The sequence below is a fragment of the Aspergillus fischeri genome, genomic scaffold, assembly GCF_000149645.3.
Source record: "Aspergillus fischeri NRRL 181 1099437636251 genomic scaffold, whole genome shotgun sequence".
Classification (NCBI taxonomy): domain Eukaryota; kingdom Fungi; phylum Ascomycota; class Eurotiomycetes; order Eurotiales; family Aspergillaceae; genus Aspergillus; species Aspergillus fischeri.
The window spans coordinates 51,274-65,038 of record NW_001509769.1 but is presented as its reverse complement, the minus strand read 5'-3'; the positions used below and the strand labels follow the sequence as shown (position 1 = coordinate 65,038).

Here is a 13,765-nt window from a genome sequence, read left to right as displayed (position 1 = left end):
CGGACCGTGAGATGGTGCTGGTGGTGGTGCTCCCGGACCCACCGGGCGCTGCTGCTGAGGTAGGTCCCACACATGCCGCAGCACCAGACGCGGTGGGTAGGCAGCTGGGGGATGGGTTCGCTGCCCGCGGGCAGCGGTGGGAAGTCGGTGTGGTCCTGCCAGGGCCGCACGCCCTGGGGGAGGGCGAGGAGCTGCAGGCAACGGTCCCGGGCCGCCCGCAGCCAGTGGGTTTCCTGGAGATGTCGCTGCGCCAGGCAGCCTGGGACCACCACCGCGCACGCCCGGCAGATGATGGCGTTGTGATCGCGGAGGTAGTCATACAGCAGTTGCTTGGTCATGGTGGATGGGGCAGGGCAGGGCGGACCAGAGTTGGATGATAATAATAGTGGTGGTGGTGGTGGTTCAGGGTCGTTGAACAGCACGACGGAAAGCGTGGGAAGTGGTGGAAAGGAAGGATGGGTGTGCATCAAGGGCCAGCATGCCTGGGCGGGCGATTCTACAACCTTTATGGTTTTAGGTGCGGCTACCCAGGCAGCCAGGCAGAGGACACATTAGATTACTTTTTTTTTCCTTTCCCCCCTTTTTCCTGGCCTCGCCCGGTCGGTTGGTCCCTGTCATATTTCACCCTGGGGGGGGGGGGGGGGATCCAGCGGGACTGAGATTAATGGATGGATCTCATCCAGTCAGTGGCCTGGTTGGCCCTGATGGATCTGGGCAGGTATTGACTGGTTGAGTATATAATTGACGCCTCATTCATCCCTAAGTAAGAGGGCCCAGTGGCGTCCCAGGACCTTTGTGTGATCAGGGGGTTTTGGTCTTTGATACCTGTCAACTCACTAATCCACTGTGCGTGCGGCTGTGGATTAGCTCATGCCATGGCCGGCAGCCGCCATCATGGGGATCTGGGGGAGCAATTGGTCCAGGTTGCAGCCGGCCGCGGCCGCCAGTGACAGGTCAGGGTAGGACATCCCCAGTGGCTGCAGTGGGTCCAGTCGGTCCTGCACTTACCACATCTGGCGCAGAATATAGTGCGGCCACAGGGGGGAGCAGTGCACCTGGCGAAACCAGCAGGGCGAGCCGATCCCGACAGGTGCACGCTGTTTGCGCAGCCACGCCGGCAGATCGGGACCCCGCCAGTGCCACAGTTAGATGCAGTCGGGGGAGCGGAATCCAATGCAACCCCGATCGGCCCGCCCCGACCCCGGGGGCGGAGGCGAGGGCGCGCGGCAGCGGCCGGACAGGGGGGTCGCGGGACGGACAGCCGACGGGGCGACGGGGACCTTGGTCCCGGTCGTGTAGGGGTAGGTAGGAGTTACCCTCTTCCCCTCCCCCCCTGCCAACCCTAGGATTAGTAGGATGCCCTCCCCTAGGCATGGATCATTATAATGTTAGGGCTGTCCTGTAATACCAGAAGGAACAGCTGCAAGAGAAGGAACAGCAGTATATGAAGGCTGCTATGGAAAGGGACCAAGCCTGTTTCTTAGCTACCCCTACTATAAATACGCCCGTATCTACGCCTGTGCATGAGCCCGTCGCTGAGAAGCCTGTAGTTGCTCCAGTGGGAGCGCCTGTGTCGACTACTACCCCATCTTCCAAAGCCGCCGGATTATCAGAACGGCTCCCCAACCCTGATAAGTTTGAGGGCGACTGAAAGGACCTTCGGCGCTTTATAGCCCAGATTCAAGAGAAAATGAATGTTAACCTTGATCATTTCCCAACACCACAGAGCCAGATGGCCTATGTGAACAACCGCTTGAAGGGTGCACCCTACGCCCAGATCCTACCCTATATTAAGAGGGGAATCTATACCCTCAACGACTACCAAGATATCCTGGACATCCTAGAGCGCGCCTTCAGTGACCCTAATTATGTGAATAATGCCTGTAACAAGCTGTTCAACCTGCGCCAAACTAATAAAGAGTTCAGCACCTTCTTTGCGGAATTCCAACACTTGGCTCTTAAAGGCGAGATGCCTAAAGAAACCCTATCTACCCTGCTTGAACAAGGTATCAGTCACGAACTCCGAAGCATGCTTATGCACAACCAGCCCCCAAGCTGGGAGTATCACCAGTTTGCCAGATTCCTGCAGGACCTTGAGAACCACCGCCGCCAGTACACCACAAACCAGCCTCCTGTTGTTAAGACATATGCTGCTACTACCAGACCTACTCAGCGCCCCCAGTCACCCTAAAGCCCTAGCCCTATCACTGCTAAGTCTACTGAGCAACCCTGGCGCCCTACTATTCAGAGGAATGAGCATACGCCAGCGCAACAATACGACCCCATAGACCTAGGTACTACCCAACGCCCGATGAGAAGGGGATATAGCCCCTCCCGCCGTGAGACAGGCGCCTGCTTCCGTTGTAGCTCCCTGGAACACCGGATTAGGGACTGCCCCTACCCCGATACCCGCCAAAGGGTTCAAATCATGGCCTCTTATGGACCACGCCCGGAGAGTCCCCAGAGAGGATGGATCCCAGAATCTAGAAGCCTATCGCCCAGCCAGACCTCCTCAGTAAAAGGAGTGAGCCTGGAGTAAGCTGCGACCAGGCTCAGGAACCATGTGTTATTTAAATTTCTGCCACCGCTGTTTATGGACTTGACCTTAAGGAATAAATATAATGATTAAAAGCTATGATACTACCTGTGACCCTAGAGAAGGAAGAGAAGAAGATGAAATTACTAACTTACGCCCTGTTAGACACCGGAGCCGAAGGACGAGGATTTATTGATAAAGGATGGGCTGAAGACCAGAAGCTAGAGCTCATCCCCCTAGAAGACCCAATAACCCTGCATACATTTGATGGAAGAGAACCAGAGAATGGGAAGATAACCCACTATGTCTAGATGGATATGAGAATTGAGGATCACTTTGAGAAAGACATAAGGTTTTACATTGTCCAGTTAGCACACTACCCTGTTATGCTAGGAATACCTTAGATAAAGGTACACGACCCCCTGATATAATTCGCAGCCCATAGCATTATGTTTGATAGTGATTACTGCTAGAAATACTATAACACCCCCCAGAAGCTAACCAAGAGACAAGCCCTGCATGACATTCCCCCGAAGACTCAGCCTAGATACCTGCCCCCGCGACTGAAAGGACTGGAGAAGAGAGATATAGCTTTTATCTCCTTAGCAGCCTGTTCAGCTTACACCCAAAGAAATGCTCAGATGTTCATAATCACCCTGGAAGATCTTGAAGCCGCCCTAAGGATTAAGAAAGCTCAGAAGGAAGACCTCATCAACCTATTACCTGAAGAATTCAAAGACTATGCTGATGTTTTCTCCCCTAAGGAGGCTGAGTGCCTGCCACCACACTGCCCCTACAACCACAACATTAAGCTGTTAGAGGGAAAGACCCTCCTGTTTGGCCCCCTGTATGCCATGTCCCAAGAAGAGTTGAAAGTCCTAAAGGAATGGATCGAAGAGAACCTGAGGAAGGGCTTCATCCGCCCTAGTTCATCACCCGCCGCGTCGCCTATCCTGTTTATTAAGAAGCCAGATGGAGGCATACAAATCTGCGTCAATTACCGAGCCCTGAATGCTATGACTGCTAAGGATCAATACCCGCTGCCCCTGACGAAGGAAACCCTGAATAACCTGAAAGGGATGAAATATTTCACGAAGATTGATATCATCTCAGCATTCAATAATATCCGCATTAAGAAAGGACAAGAATACCTGACAGCTTTCCGTACCCAACTAGGCCTGTTTGAGTCCCTGGTAATGCCCTTTAGGCTGACGGGAGCACCTGCAACCTTTCAGCAATTCATTAATGATACCCTGCGAGATTACCTTAATGATATCCTGGTTTACAGCAAGACCCGCGCTGAGCATGTAACCCATGTCCGCTCCGTCCTGCAGAAACTACGAGAAGCTGGCCTGTACGCGAAGATCCAGAACTGCGAGTTCATTATCCCTGAAACCAAGTTCCTAGGCATTATCATTGGCCAGGATAGCATCCGCATGGACCCTGATAAGGTGAAAACGATTGTCAACTGGCAAGTTCCGACCTGCGTTAATGATGTTCAGGCCTTTATTGGTTTTAGCAACTTTTACCGGCGATTTATCAAGGATTTCTCAAAGATTATTGCTCCCTTGGTGAACCTGACTAGGAAGGATGTCCTATTTATGTGGACCACAACCTGTAAACTGAGCTTTGAAGCCCTGAAGAAGGCATTTGTGAACGCCCCAATCCTGAAACCATTCGACTGGACAAGAGACGTCATGGTTGAGACTGACTCTTCTGATTACATGTCCGCTGGTGTGATGTCCCAGTATAACAATGAAGGAGTCCTGCACCCTGTTGCATTCTTCTCTAAGAAGCTTTCTGTCACCGAATGCAACTATGAAATCTATGATAAGGAGTTGCTTGCCATCGTCCGCTGTTTTGAAGAATGGCGCCCCGAACTAGAGGGTACACCGTCGCCAATCAAGGTTATAACTGATCACCGCAACCTAGAATATTCCATGTCTACCAAGCTGCTCAACAGACGACAAGCCCGCTGGTCCGAATTCCTGTCCCGCTTCAACTTTAGAATCATGTATCGACCTGGGAAGCAAGGAGTTAAGCCTGATGCTCTGACCAGGAGGTCAGAAGATCTCCCTAAGGAGGGGGATGAACGGCTACAACACCAGAGCCAGACAATTCTTAAAAAAGAAAACCTCGACCCTGAAATTCAGAACTCAGTGAAACTAGAAGCCATCACAAGGAGCCAGACTAACCAAAACCCAACTAGAAATAGCCAGTCAGCTACAAGAAGAGTTCGCTTTGCAGACCCAGTAGCCCGAGTTGTCAGAACACCTAAGGAACCCACCGGAGTGCCTGCCCGACCAGCTCGGACAGTTCAACCAGATCAACCAGACCAACCGGACCAACTGGACCAGCCGAACCAGCCAGGCGAGCCAGACGAAGCAGACGAACCAGAGCCCCCTCCCAGTATCAAGGAACTACTAGATACTGCCTACCAGTCGGATGATACTGTACAGTCTATCCTGCAAGCACTGGATGAGAATGCTAGTCGACACCCTGAGATCACCCTGGCTGATTGCAGACGACGAGAAAGCTACCTGTACTACTGTGAACGCTTATACATCCCTGACCATGATGAGCTGAGAGCCCAGTTATTGCGAGAATGTCATGACAAGCCTGCTGCTGGACACCCTGGAAAGCATAAGTTATACGAGTTGATAGCACGAGAATACTACTGGCCTGGCATGTACCGATATGTTGATCGCTGGACCCGAAACTGCCACACCTGCTGCCGATCCACCCCGTCTCGTGAAGCCCGCCAAGGAGTGCTACGCCCGCTTCTAGTACCCGAACAATCATGGCAAGACATCTCAATGGACTTTATCACCAGTCTGGTACCTAGTCAAGGCTACGATGCCATACTGGTTGTTGTTGATCGACTCACAAAGATGAGGCACTTTATCCCCTGCCAGACTACCTGCGATGTCGAAGGTGTAGCCCGACTATACGTCCGTCACATATGGAAACACATGGCCTGCCAAGAACAATAGTATCAGACCGTGGCCCTCAGTTTGGCGCCACATTCTGGAAGCACCTGACCCGACGCCTGGATGTTAAGAACCTGCTATCTACTGCTCATTATCCTGAGACTGATGGCCAAACTGAAAGAATGAACGCCATCCTGGAACAATACCTGCGTGCTTATGTTACTTACCTACAAGATGATTGGACCGACTGGCTACCGTTAGCTGAGTTCGCCTCTAACTCTGTCTGATCTGAAGCTACTGGAATCTCGCCCTTCTTCGCGAACTATGGATTCCACCCACGTATGGGGTTCGAACCTGTCCAGCCTGTGAATCACCCTGCTGCCAGAGATGCCGAAGCCTTTGCAAAGAAAATGCAAGATGTCGTCGACTATGTCCGCGCCCAGATCCGCGTTGCCCAGGCCCGTTATGAAGAACAGATGAACCGCCACCGGAGACCTGCCCGCCGTTACCATGTGGGACAACTGGTTTGGTTAGACGCCTGAAATATCAGGACCCTGCGCCCCCAGAAGAAGCTTGACTGGAAACACATAGGGCCATTCCGTATTAAGAAGACTATCACCCCGCACGCCTATAAGCTAGAACTACCAGCTTCTATGAGGATTCACCCTGTGTTTAATGTTAGCCTGCTGCGCCCTGTCGCCGAAGACCCTGTTCCCGGACAAAGACAACCGCCACCACCACCGGTAGAAGTCGAAGGCCTGGAAGAATGGATTGTTGAAGATATCTTAGACTCCCGCTGGGAACGCCGGGGCTGATGGGGCCCCCGTCTGAAGTATACTGTCAAATGGCTGGGCTACGACAACCCTACTGAGGAACCCGCCCATTACCTGAGGAACGCACAAGAGATTGTGGCTAATTTTCACCGCCGCTACCCGAGCAAACCTAAACCAGGGGATGGTCTTGACGGAGCTCGACCCTAAGGAGGGGAGTACTGTCACGGTGCTGCTGTGAATAGGAGTTGGCATCGCTGAGGAGGAATCACGTGACCTTGGGAATATCTTCACCGCACAATTCTGCAACCTGTTTAAAGCTCCTTGAGCTACGTCCTGTCTATAGAGCCTGCCTGTACCAGCCTGCCCTGCAGCCTAAACAGATAGATAGAGACCACTGTAGCCAGCCTGAGTGTTAACTACCTCATTAACCTACTTCTGTTTACTTACTAGCCCGCACCTTGACAATTTCTTAGATATAGATACTAAGACTATCCTAAAGGTCCTATTTACTATAGACTTCTAATTTAAGAATATATATAATTATACTAAGTTTATTAATAATATAATAGTATACTTTAAATAGCACTATTAATACTATATTAAGGAATCCTAAAAGATATAAATAATAGTTCTACTACTTACTAATAAAATTAGAGTGGTTAAACCCAACCCAGAAACCCGAACCCAACCCAACCCAAACCCGCCTTGGGCTGGGTTTGGGTTGGGAATCTTTAACCCATGGGCCGGTTGGGTTCTGGGAACTAGAACCCGTTTGGGTTTTGGGTTGGAAATTGGGTTGGGTTGGATTGGGTTGGGTTTAGATTAGGGGTTCTCTAGAACCCATGTTATTGTAATACAGTTTTACTTACATAGTAAGAATAAATAGGCTAAGTCTACATACAATGAAATCTAACTTAGGTTAGATTTATTATTATAAGAGTAGTAATGAATAAATTAATAATATATTAAGATGCTAACTTAATGTCTCCCATTAAGCATTGCTCGATATTTACCCTGTTCATGCTGGCGACGAGTTGGTCGCCGCAGAACCTGAGGCTGACATGATGTTCGAAGTAAAGTTGGTGAAGGGGGAAGATTATCTTCTTGTACATCATCCAGTAGATCTGCCTGATCTTCCTCAATATCATTAATATCTTCCTCTTCACTAATATAGTCGGGAACATCCACTAGCTCCGCACCATCTTCTTCCTCTATAATCTGACCCCCATCTTCATCATCTTCCTGAATGCCTGCAAATTCTTGTTAAAGCTTAAAATTTTCAGCACACATCTGTATCATTATTGCTTGGATTGTATTTGGGAGACGACGACTTCGGCGGTAGTGACAGACATCTCAAGATGTATTAAAGAGACGCTCAACCCCTACACCACTGATAGGCACAGCTAAGAAGTCTCGCGCAATTAATGCAAGAATTGGATAGCGATTCTCGTACTGTTTCCAATACTCAAGTACATTTGTACCTGAGGGGATCAGGCCTATTATTTATTAGTAAATCTAACTTGAGGTAGATTTATAGAACATACCTTCTTGCAAATAATCCTCAATCTCAGTCAAGACATCATCAGTTTGGGTTGAAACACGAGCTTTACCCTTCCGTGTGACAGCAATAATTCGATCAAGTTCAGAAAGATAGTTGGGAGTGTGATTAGTCTTTACTTTATCTGGAAACACTGCGGCATAATAAGCATAAATATCCTCCAGGGCTCTAGCATACCGGTCATGCCAGTTAACCTCATCATCACTCCATGAATCTTCCTGAAAGACCTTGAGTTTAAACTGCGGAGCCAGAATAGTTGCAATAGCATAGACATATCCCTGTGCATAGTATGTCTTACTATAATACTGACGCAGCTTGTCAATAGCCTTAGATAAGGCATGCCGTAATTCTCTCTTCCAAGTTGTGCGCTTTGATTCCAGTCGTTGTTGGGCATCTTCCAGATGCTGAAATAAGGAGTTGTAGATGTCAAAGGCCTTATGAACAGTAGGTCCATTAAACTGGGATAAGGCAAGTGTAAATGCAAAAAATGGGTGTGTAAGCTGAAGTAGGTATTCAATCCGATGCCACTCTGTATGAGAAGGAAGAAGATATGTAACATCTTCCTTCTCCCACTTTTCTGCAAACTCAGCTAGAGCAGGGCGGATCTTAATAGCACGTCGTAACATAAGATATGTTGAATTCCATCGAGTTTTGCAGTCTTGTTGAAGTCCGAGTGATCTTGGATTAGAAGGGAGGTCACAAAAGGTTTGACGTCGAGTAGGACTTGCATTAACAAATCGAGCAAATTTTCGAACCTAGTAATATATACTGTTAGTATAGATTCTAACCTAAGTTAGATTTACATACCTTCTCAAGTGTAGCTGCAAATCCCTCTGAATGGATACATCGGTCGCTTGAATCCCAGACCATCTCAATCTCATCATTTGTGGCTTCAACCTTCAGGAAAGTAAAGAGTTCCTTTACAGCAAGTTGCAGGACATGAGCAAGACAAGGAATATGAACCTGTGAGTTAACAACTTCAGCAACTGATGAATCCTGGAGTATTTCCACAATCCGAGGAGACTGAAGGTCCTTCCGAAGCTTATAAGTAATAGCATCCATCATTGTTGAATTATTTGCCGCATTATCTGTTGTAACTGCTATGACATGATGCTGGAGGTGGACTGATTCAAGCACTGATACTACCTTCTGTGCAAGGTTATCGCCTGTATGATGAATATTCATTGGCTCAAACCCTAGGAGTACCTCATGATACTTCCAATCTGAGCTAAGGAAGTACTTAGTAATTGCTAGGAAGGAGTTTTGTGATGAACTAGTCCATGCATCAACTGCAAGAGAGATCTTGGACCGCTGAGGGATCAAGGAAAGGGTCTCAGCTTGAATTGTATTTGACTGCTCAAGTAAACAGTGCTTGATTATATGCCGATTTGGTAGGTCAAGTGTACGTGCTCCAGCTGCCATAGTAAGTAATCGGCGAAATTGAGGGTGTTCAACTGTTCGAAATGGGAGGCGAGCTGCAAGTATAAACCGAAGGATTTGATCCTTAAAGTTTTCAGGTGAATAAGCCATACAGGCTAAGTAATTAGCAATAGAAATCTAACTGAAGTTAGATTTAATACTTACATGGTTTATAAGTAGACTGCTTAGCTTCTTTTGGGAAGAAGATGTTTTCTTGATCTCTGCGCAGTAAGCTTTGGTGTGCCGTGACATTGTTGTATTGCCAGTGCCATGACAAGGGTGGAGGAGAAGACGACCACAATGTTTACATCGCACTGAAGGTTTTCCCTCAGGAAAGGATGCACCTTCATCAAAATCTGCCCATGCCAGAGATGTCCGTTCCCTTCCCCAGCTAACCTTTTGCTTCTTGGATTGCATATCCTTGGCCCCTTTTGTTTCCCGCCACCATGATTGGAATGCCGGCTCATAGTCCTTGCTAAATAGCATAAACTTGTTTTTTCCATTTCGATTAAGAATTTGGAGGTCTGGGTGGAGAGTAGGCTGTATAATACTTGTCCGTGAATGGCGTGGAGTATCATCTGACTGTAATAAAGAGAAGGCTGATCTAGATGGACCTGGAGTGCATCTAGGGGTATAACTACCAATAGTAGATGATGGCCCTGTTGAGGAGGGAGAATCAACTAACATTAGATTTAAAGAATCATCAGGAAATGAAGATTGAGACATCTTTGTAGCTCTACTCTCTTCTCTAAGTCAACTTTCACTATGCTTAAATAAGTTTCTATATTATAAACATAATACTTTAGAGGTCTACTTCATTACTAGAGAAATAAGGCATTAAAGTTACCATAGCAATTGCAATCTAACCTAAGTTAGATTTCATTACATTCCAAATTCCAAGCGTTAATGATCACCCTGTGTAATACCTGAATACCAGCATACCCCTGCGCATAAAGAAATGTAAATCTAACTAGTTAGATTTGCGCCTCTTACTGGCTGCCCCCTTCGTCTCCTTCCTTGCTCTTTTCTTGCTTTTTTCACCCCCATCTCCACCACCTGCATTACTACCTCCTTGACCTGCTTTAGCAGACCCACGACCTGCTTTACCAGCTCCCTGACCTCCTTTACCAGCTCCATGATTGTCATCACTGACATCATTATCATCACTCTCCTCCGACTGTGCATTATTATTGATAACAGCATTGTTCTGAGGGCCAGACTGGGATGGAGCAGGGCCAGACTGGGATGGTGTTGAAGAGCTTGACTGAGGAATGCCAAGCGATTGAGCTTGGACTTTCTTTAAGAGGATCTGACTACCCTTGTCTCCCTTAATTAAGTCGGCACTCTTCGGGATGGCGGTAGTAAATCCAGGGCGGGTCTCAGCAGTCCTCTCCTGATGATTGTTGATATTCATGTGGTAAGGCGATAGGTCCTCAATCATGTTATCCAGCTCTGGGTTCCACCCATTGGTATGTAGGATGAGTGCATACTGATGCAGGTGATCCATGGCAGTCTTCCATTCTTCCTATAGATAGTCAGAACCAGATCTAACTTGGGTTAGAAAGATACTTACCTCATCAGAGATGACAGATGCTTTTGAACGAGTTACTTGTGATGGGAACCCTTTCTCTAAGGTTTCCAACATAATCTGCTTCAGTGTGCGATACCCCCAGAGAGCACCTAAGACATTAGCTTCTGAGGTAAAGGACCTCTTCATACTATCAGTATTAAGGACCCGTACACCTCGGACCATTGGGTTCTGTGCCCAGTTTACTTGTGCTGATAGGTGTCCCCATGCCGTCCAGTTCACAAGATTTTCTTGCTAAAACCCATGGTTAGTAGTTTTATAAATCTAAGCCAAGTAAGATTACATACCAGCTTTGATAGGTCGTTGTACACGACCATCTTGCCTGCAAGGGCTGGACCCGCGTAGCTAAGAGCGATCTTAACCATTTTGGCCCAGTGCCGGTATTTAAATCGCTCTGAGTATACAATCCAATCCGGGGAGGCTTCGGTGTTCATTTTCTCATTGGGTAGCGTAGTCAACTAAGAATAGATTAGTATGAATCTAACTTAAGTTAGATTTTTCACTTACAGCTTTGGTGAGCTCAGCATCTCGCCAGAGTGGTTCCTCCTCCACTTCATCCCATACTTCATTAATGAGGCGCTCAGCAACCTGGGATGTATCTGCATTAGGCTCATAGCCCCGCACACCACCAGCAGTAAGGGTTGAATCTTCCAGAATAACTGTTTGGACCTCATTTCTCCAAGAAAAGCTTTGCAATGTCTTCTTCGCAGCTTCAGGATACTTCCACTCTGGATCAAACCAGTATGTCATATGCTTCAACACTTTCGCAGTAGGCTCAGCCACATCCTTGGCTATCATTGTCCATGTCTGCCATGAGGGGCACTTTAAGTCCGGGTGGTTCCAGAGGTTTTCAAACAGATGACAATACTCGTCATCAGACAATGTTCTGAAAAAATCAGGGCGGCGGGTCTGGTATGTAGCTCCTCTCTTCGTAAATGGTTTCATCTGTGGCAGTGTCAAGTTGCCATCAGTATATGCAGTGGGGAGTCGCAGCAGATTATGGTTGAGGGCCCCATTCATGTAATCATCATTTGTGGGGAAGGACAAGGGTCGAAGAATGCTATGTTCTCTGGGAACAGGGAGTGTCATCAACTCTGACCAGTCTGCTCCAGTGACCTTTGAGGACAGGTCACCAAAGATAGTTCTTTCAAATGTGAAGAACTCTTCAAAATGCCGAAACCAAATCTAACTTGAGTTAGATTTCTGTATCATGTATACTATTAGAACACATACCTGATCTAGCTTGACCATCTTGTCAGCCGTAGTGAAGTTGAAGTGGAGAGCCCCATATGGTGTTGAGCAGTACTGTTTAAACAGCCTCTTGAACCCTGTATGCTTCAGGATTGAAAGAATGCGATGAACCCATGTAAGATCAATGCCAAGCATTTGAGAGAGCCATTCTTTGAGTTTACTGGATGTAAGGAGCTTCTTCTGTTCTGCCAGGGACTTGGCCTCAAAGACTTCAAGTATGCGAATAAGAAAAACACCATCCGCATCTGGATTTTGCACCTCACGGCGGTTAGACCGTAACGCCATCCACATTTCCATGTTGAAGTCATCACTTGCGTAGATGTCAACAGCCCATAAATAGTCCTATATATATATGTTAGTAGATCAAAATCTAACTCAAGTTAGATTTCACTTACTTCATCAGTGGGCGCCTTTACGGGAGGAGGTGGGGAAGTCCCATCATCAGGAGGTGGTGGTGGATTAACTGCTGCAGCGGCCTGATCCACTAATAGACTCTCAAGGGCTAGCTTTCGATGCTGACCCGCATCAAGTGTCAGGTTTGGAATGTCGCTCGGCCAATCAAAAAGAATAACATCATTTGGTTGAGCATCCTTCAGACCGACAGTATTTCGCATAATCTCCTCAATGACCTGTGTTGTCCACTGCACAACAGGCTTTCCTTTATGTAAGGGCACAACAGCTGCTGGTGGACTTGCTGAATATTGCGAAGCCATATGCTTAAGGAATAGTTTGAAATCATTGCGAGTAATGTCGGCCTTCATTCGGGTCTCAGCATCCAGACGGCGCACTCCTGATGCCAAAGAATTTCGGAGCTTTTCGATATGTGCAGGGTTGATCTCTCTATTCTTTCCTTTGGGCCACTGTGGATTCAGAAGGCGAACATCAATTATTATTATTATTATTAATTTCATTCACGCGTCTGTCAGCCCTATCGGCCGAGTGGCGGCAGGTCCCTGCCGGCGGCTGGGTACGCCGCTACTACCTTACATACACTTGATCCACAGCGAGCATGAATTCGTCCCTAATACCCCTGTAGATGCGCCCAGTGTAATGCCCGTTGCTCCTATCTTCGCGTCTAGATGATCCAACCACCCCGAGAGGTGTCTAGCCTAGTGTTCTCCCTCGTCAAATAAGCCCTGCAAGCGAGCCGTGGCGGTACACAGGTTAGGGGTCGCCACCCGTATTGCTAACCCGGAATGTGTCTGGTAAGCCCTGGAACTGGCCTAGGAGCCTCGTAGCAATCATGAAGCGGGCGGCTCGCCGTACTGACTCAGGCTCGCGAAGCAGGCGAGCGTAGTCAGTCTCCCGTGAGTGCTGCCAGACCGTACGGAGCCGGAGCCCCGCGTAGGTCGGGCAGGTGATCAGTATATGCTGAACATCTTGACGGCCTAGGCCGCAGGTACAATCCACCGTGGGCATCGCCCCGAACAAGCCGAGATAGCTTGCCAGCGCGATCTTACCAGTCTGCATCTGTATCACCACTGAGCTGGCCGCGCGCTTCAAGCCCACATGGAGCTGGAGCACAGCGCGGCTTGGGGCTGTAAAGATTCTCCGTAGGGCTGCGCCATGAGCATGATTGGCCCAGAACCGGTGCCAGTGCTCCCTCATCGAGGCCTGGAGGCGGCGGCGTAGTGAGGCGTAGAGCACTGGCCCTGCCGGCTCGCCGTCACCCTCTGCCGCGTCCTTGGCCAGGCGATCAGCTCGTTCGTG

General features: G+C 48.4%; 4 protein-coding genes across 4 annotated transcripts, besides 10 other annotated features; 2 read left to right on the top strand and 2 right to left on the bottom strand.

Annotated features, from left to right (window-relative positions):
- Window positions 1–11: 11 nt before the first annotated feature.
- NFIA_024100 (uncharacterized protein) lies at window positions 12–555 on the top strand (the record flags this gene model as incomplete). The annotated part of the gene is made up of 2 exons (XM_001263927.1): window positions 12–325; window positions 387–555. 2 exons carry the CDS (start codon window positions 12–14, stop codon window positions 553–555), a joined length of 483 nt encoding a protein of 160 aa, XP_001263928.1.
- A 308-nt stretch (window positions 556–863) lies between these two features.
- NFIA_024090 (uncharacterized protein) lies at window positions 864–1,374 on the bottom strand (the record flags this gene model as incomplete). Its single annotated transcript, XM_001263926.1, is given in 2 exon segments — window positions 864–998; window positions 1,009–1,374. The coding sequence occupies 2 exon segments, from the start codon at window positions 1,372–1,374 to the stop codon at window positions 864–866; spliced, it is 501 nt and encodes a 166-aa protein (XP_001263927.1).
- A 316-nt stretch (window positions 1,375–1,690) lies between these two features.
- On the top strand, window positions 1,691–2,191 carry NFIA_024080 (uncharacterized protein; the record flags this gene model as incomplete). The annotated part of the gene is made up of 1 exon (XM_001263925.1): window positions 1,691–2,191. One exon carries the CDS (start codon window positions 1,691–1,693, stop codon window positions 2,189–2,191), a length of 501 nt encoding a protein of 166 aa, XP_001263926.1.
- A 1,064-nt stretch (window positions 2,192–3,255) lies between these two features.
- Window positions 3,256–4,731: a mobile genetic element.
- Window positions 4,732–4,834: 103 nt separating this feature from the next.
- Window positions 4,835–4,934: a microsatellite.
- A 37-nt stretch (window positions 4,935–4,971) lies between these two features.
- Window positions 4,972–5,511: a mobile genetic element.
- Window positions 5,508–5,999: a mobile genetic element.
- A 902-nt stretch (window positions 6,000–6,901) lies between these two features.
- Window positions 6,902–6,940: a microsatellite.
- Window positions 6,941–7,030: 90 nt separating this feature from the next.
- Window positions 7,031–7,057: a microsatellite.
- A 457-nt stretch (window positions 7,058–7,514) lies between these two features.
- Window positions 7,515–8,552: a mobile genetic element.
- A 142-nt stretch (window positions 8,553–8,694) lies between these two features.
- Window positions 8,695–9,600: a mobile genetic element.
- A 586-nt stretch (window positions 9,601–10,186) lies between these two features.
- Window positions 10,187–12,966, bottom strand: NFIA_024070 (uncharacterized protein; the record flags this gene model as incomplete). The annotated part of the gene is made up of 6 exons (XM_001263924.1): window positions 10,187–10,741; window positions 10,790–11,038; window positions 11,092–11,198; window positions 11,290–11,989; window positions 12,038–12,397; window positions 12,451–12,966. The coding sequence occupies 6 exons, from the start codon at window positions 12,964–12,966 to the stop codon at window positions 10,187–10,189; spliced, it is 2,487 nt and encodes an 828-aa protein (XP_001263925.1).
- Window positions 10,272–10,351: a microsatellite.
- Window positions 12,967–13,363: 397 nt separating the features above from the next.
- Window positions 13,364–13,765: part of a mobile genetic element that runs on past the window's edge.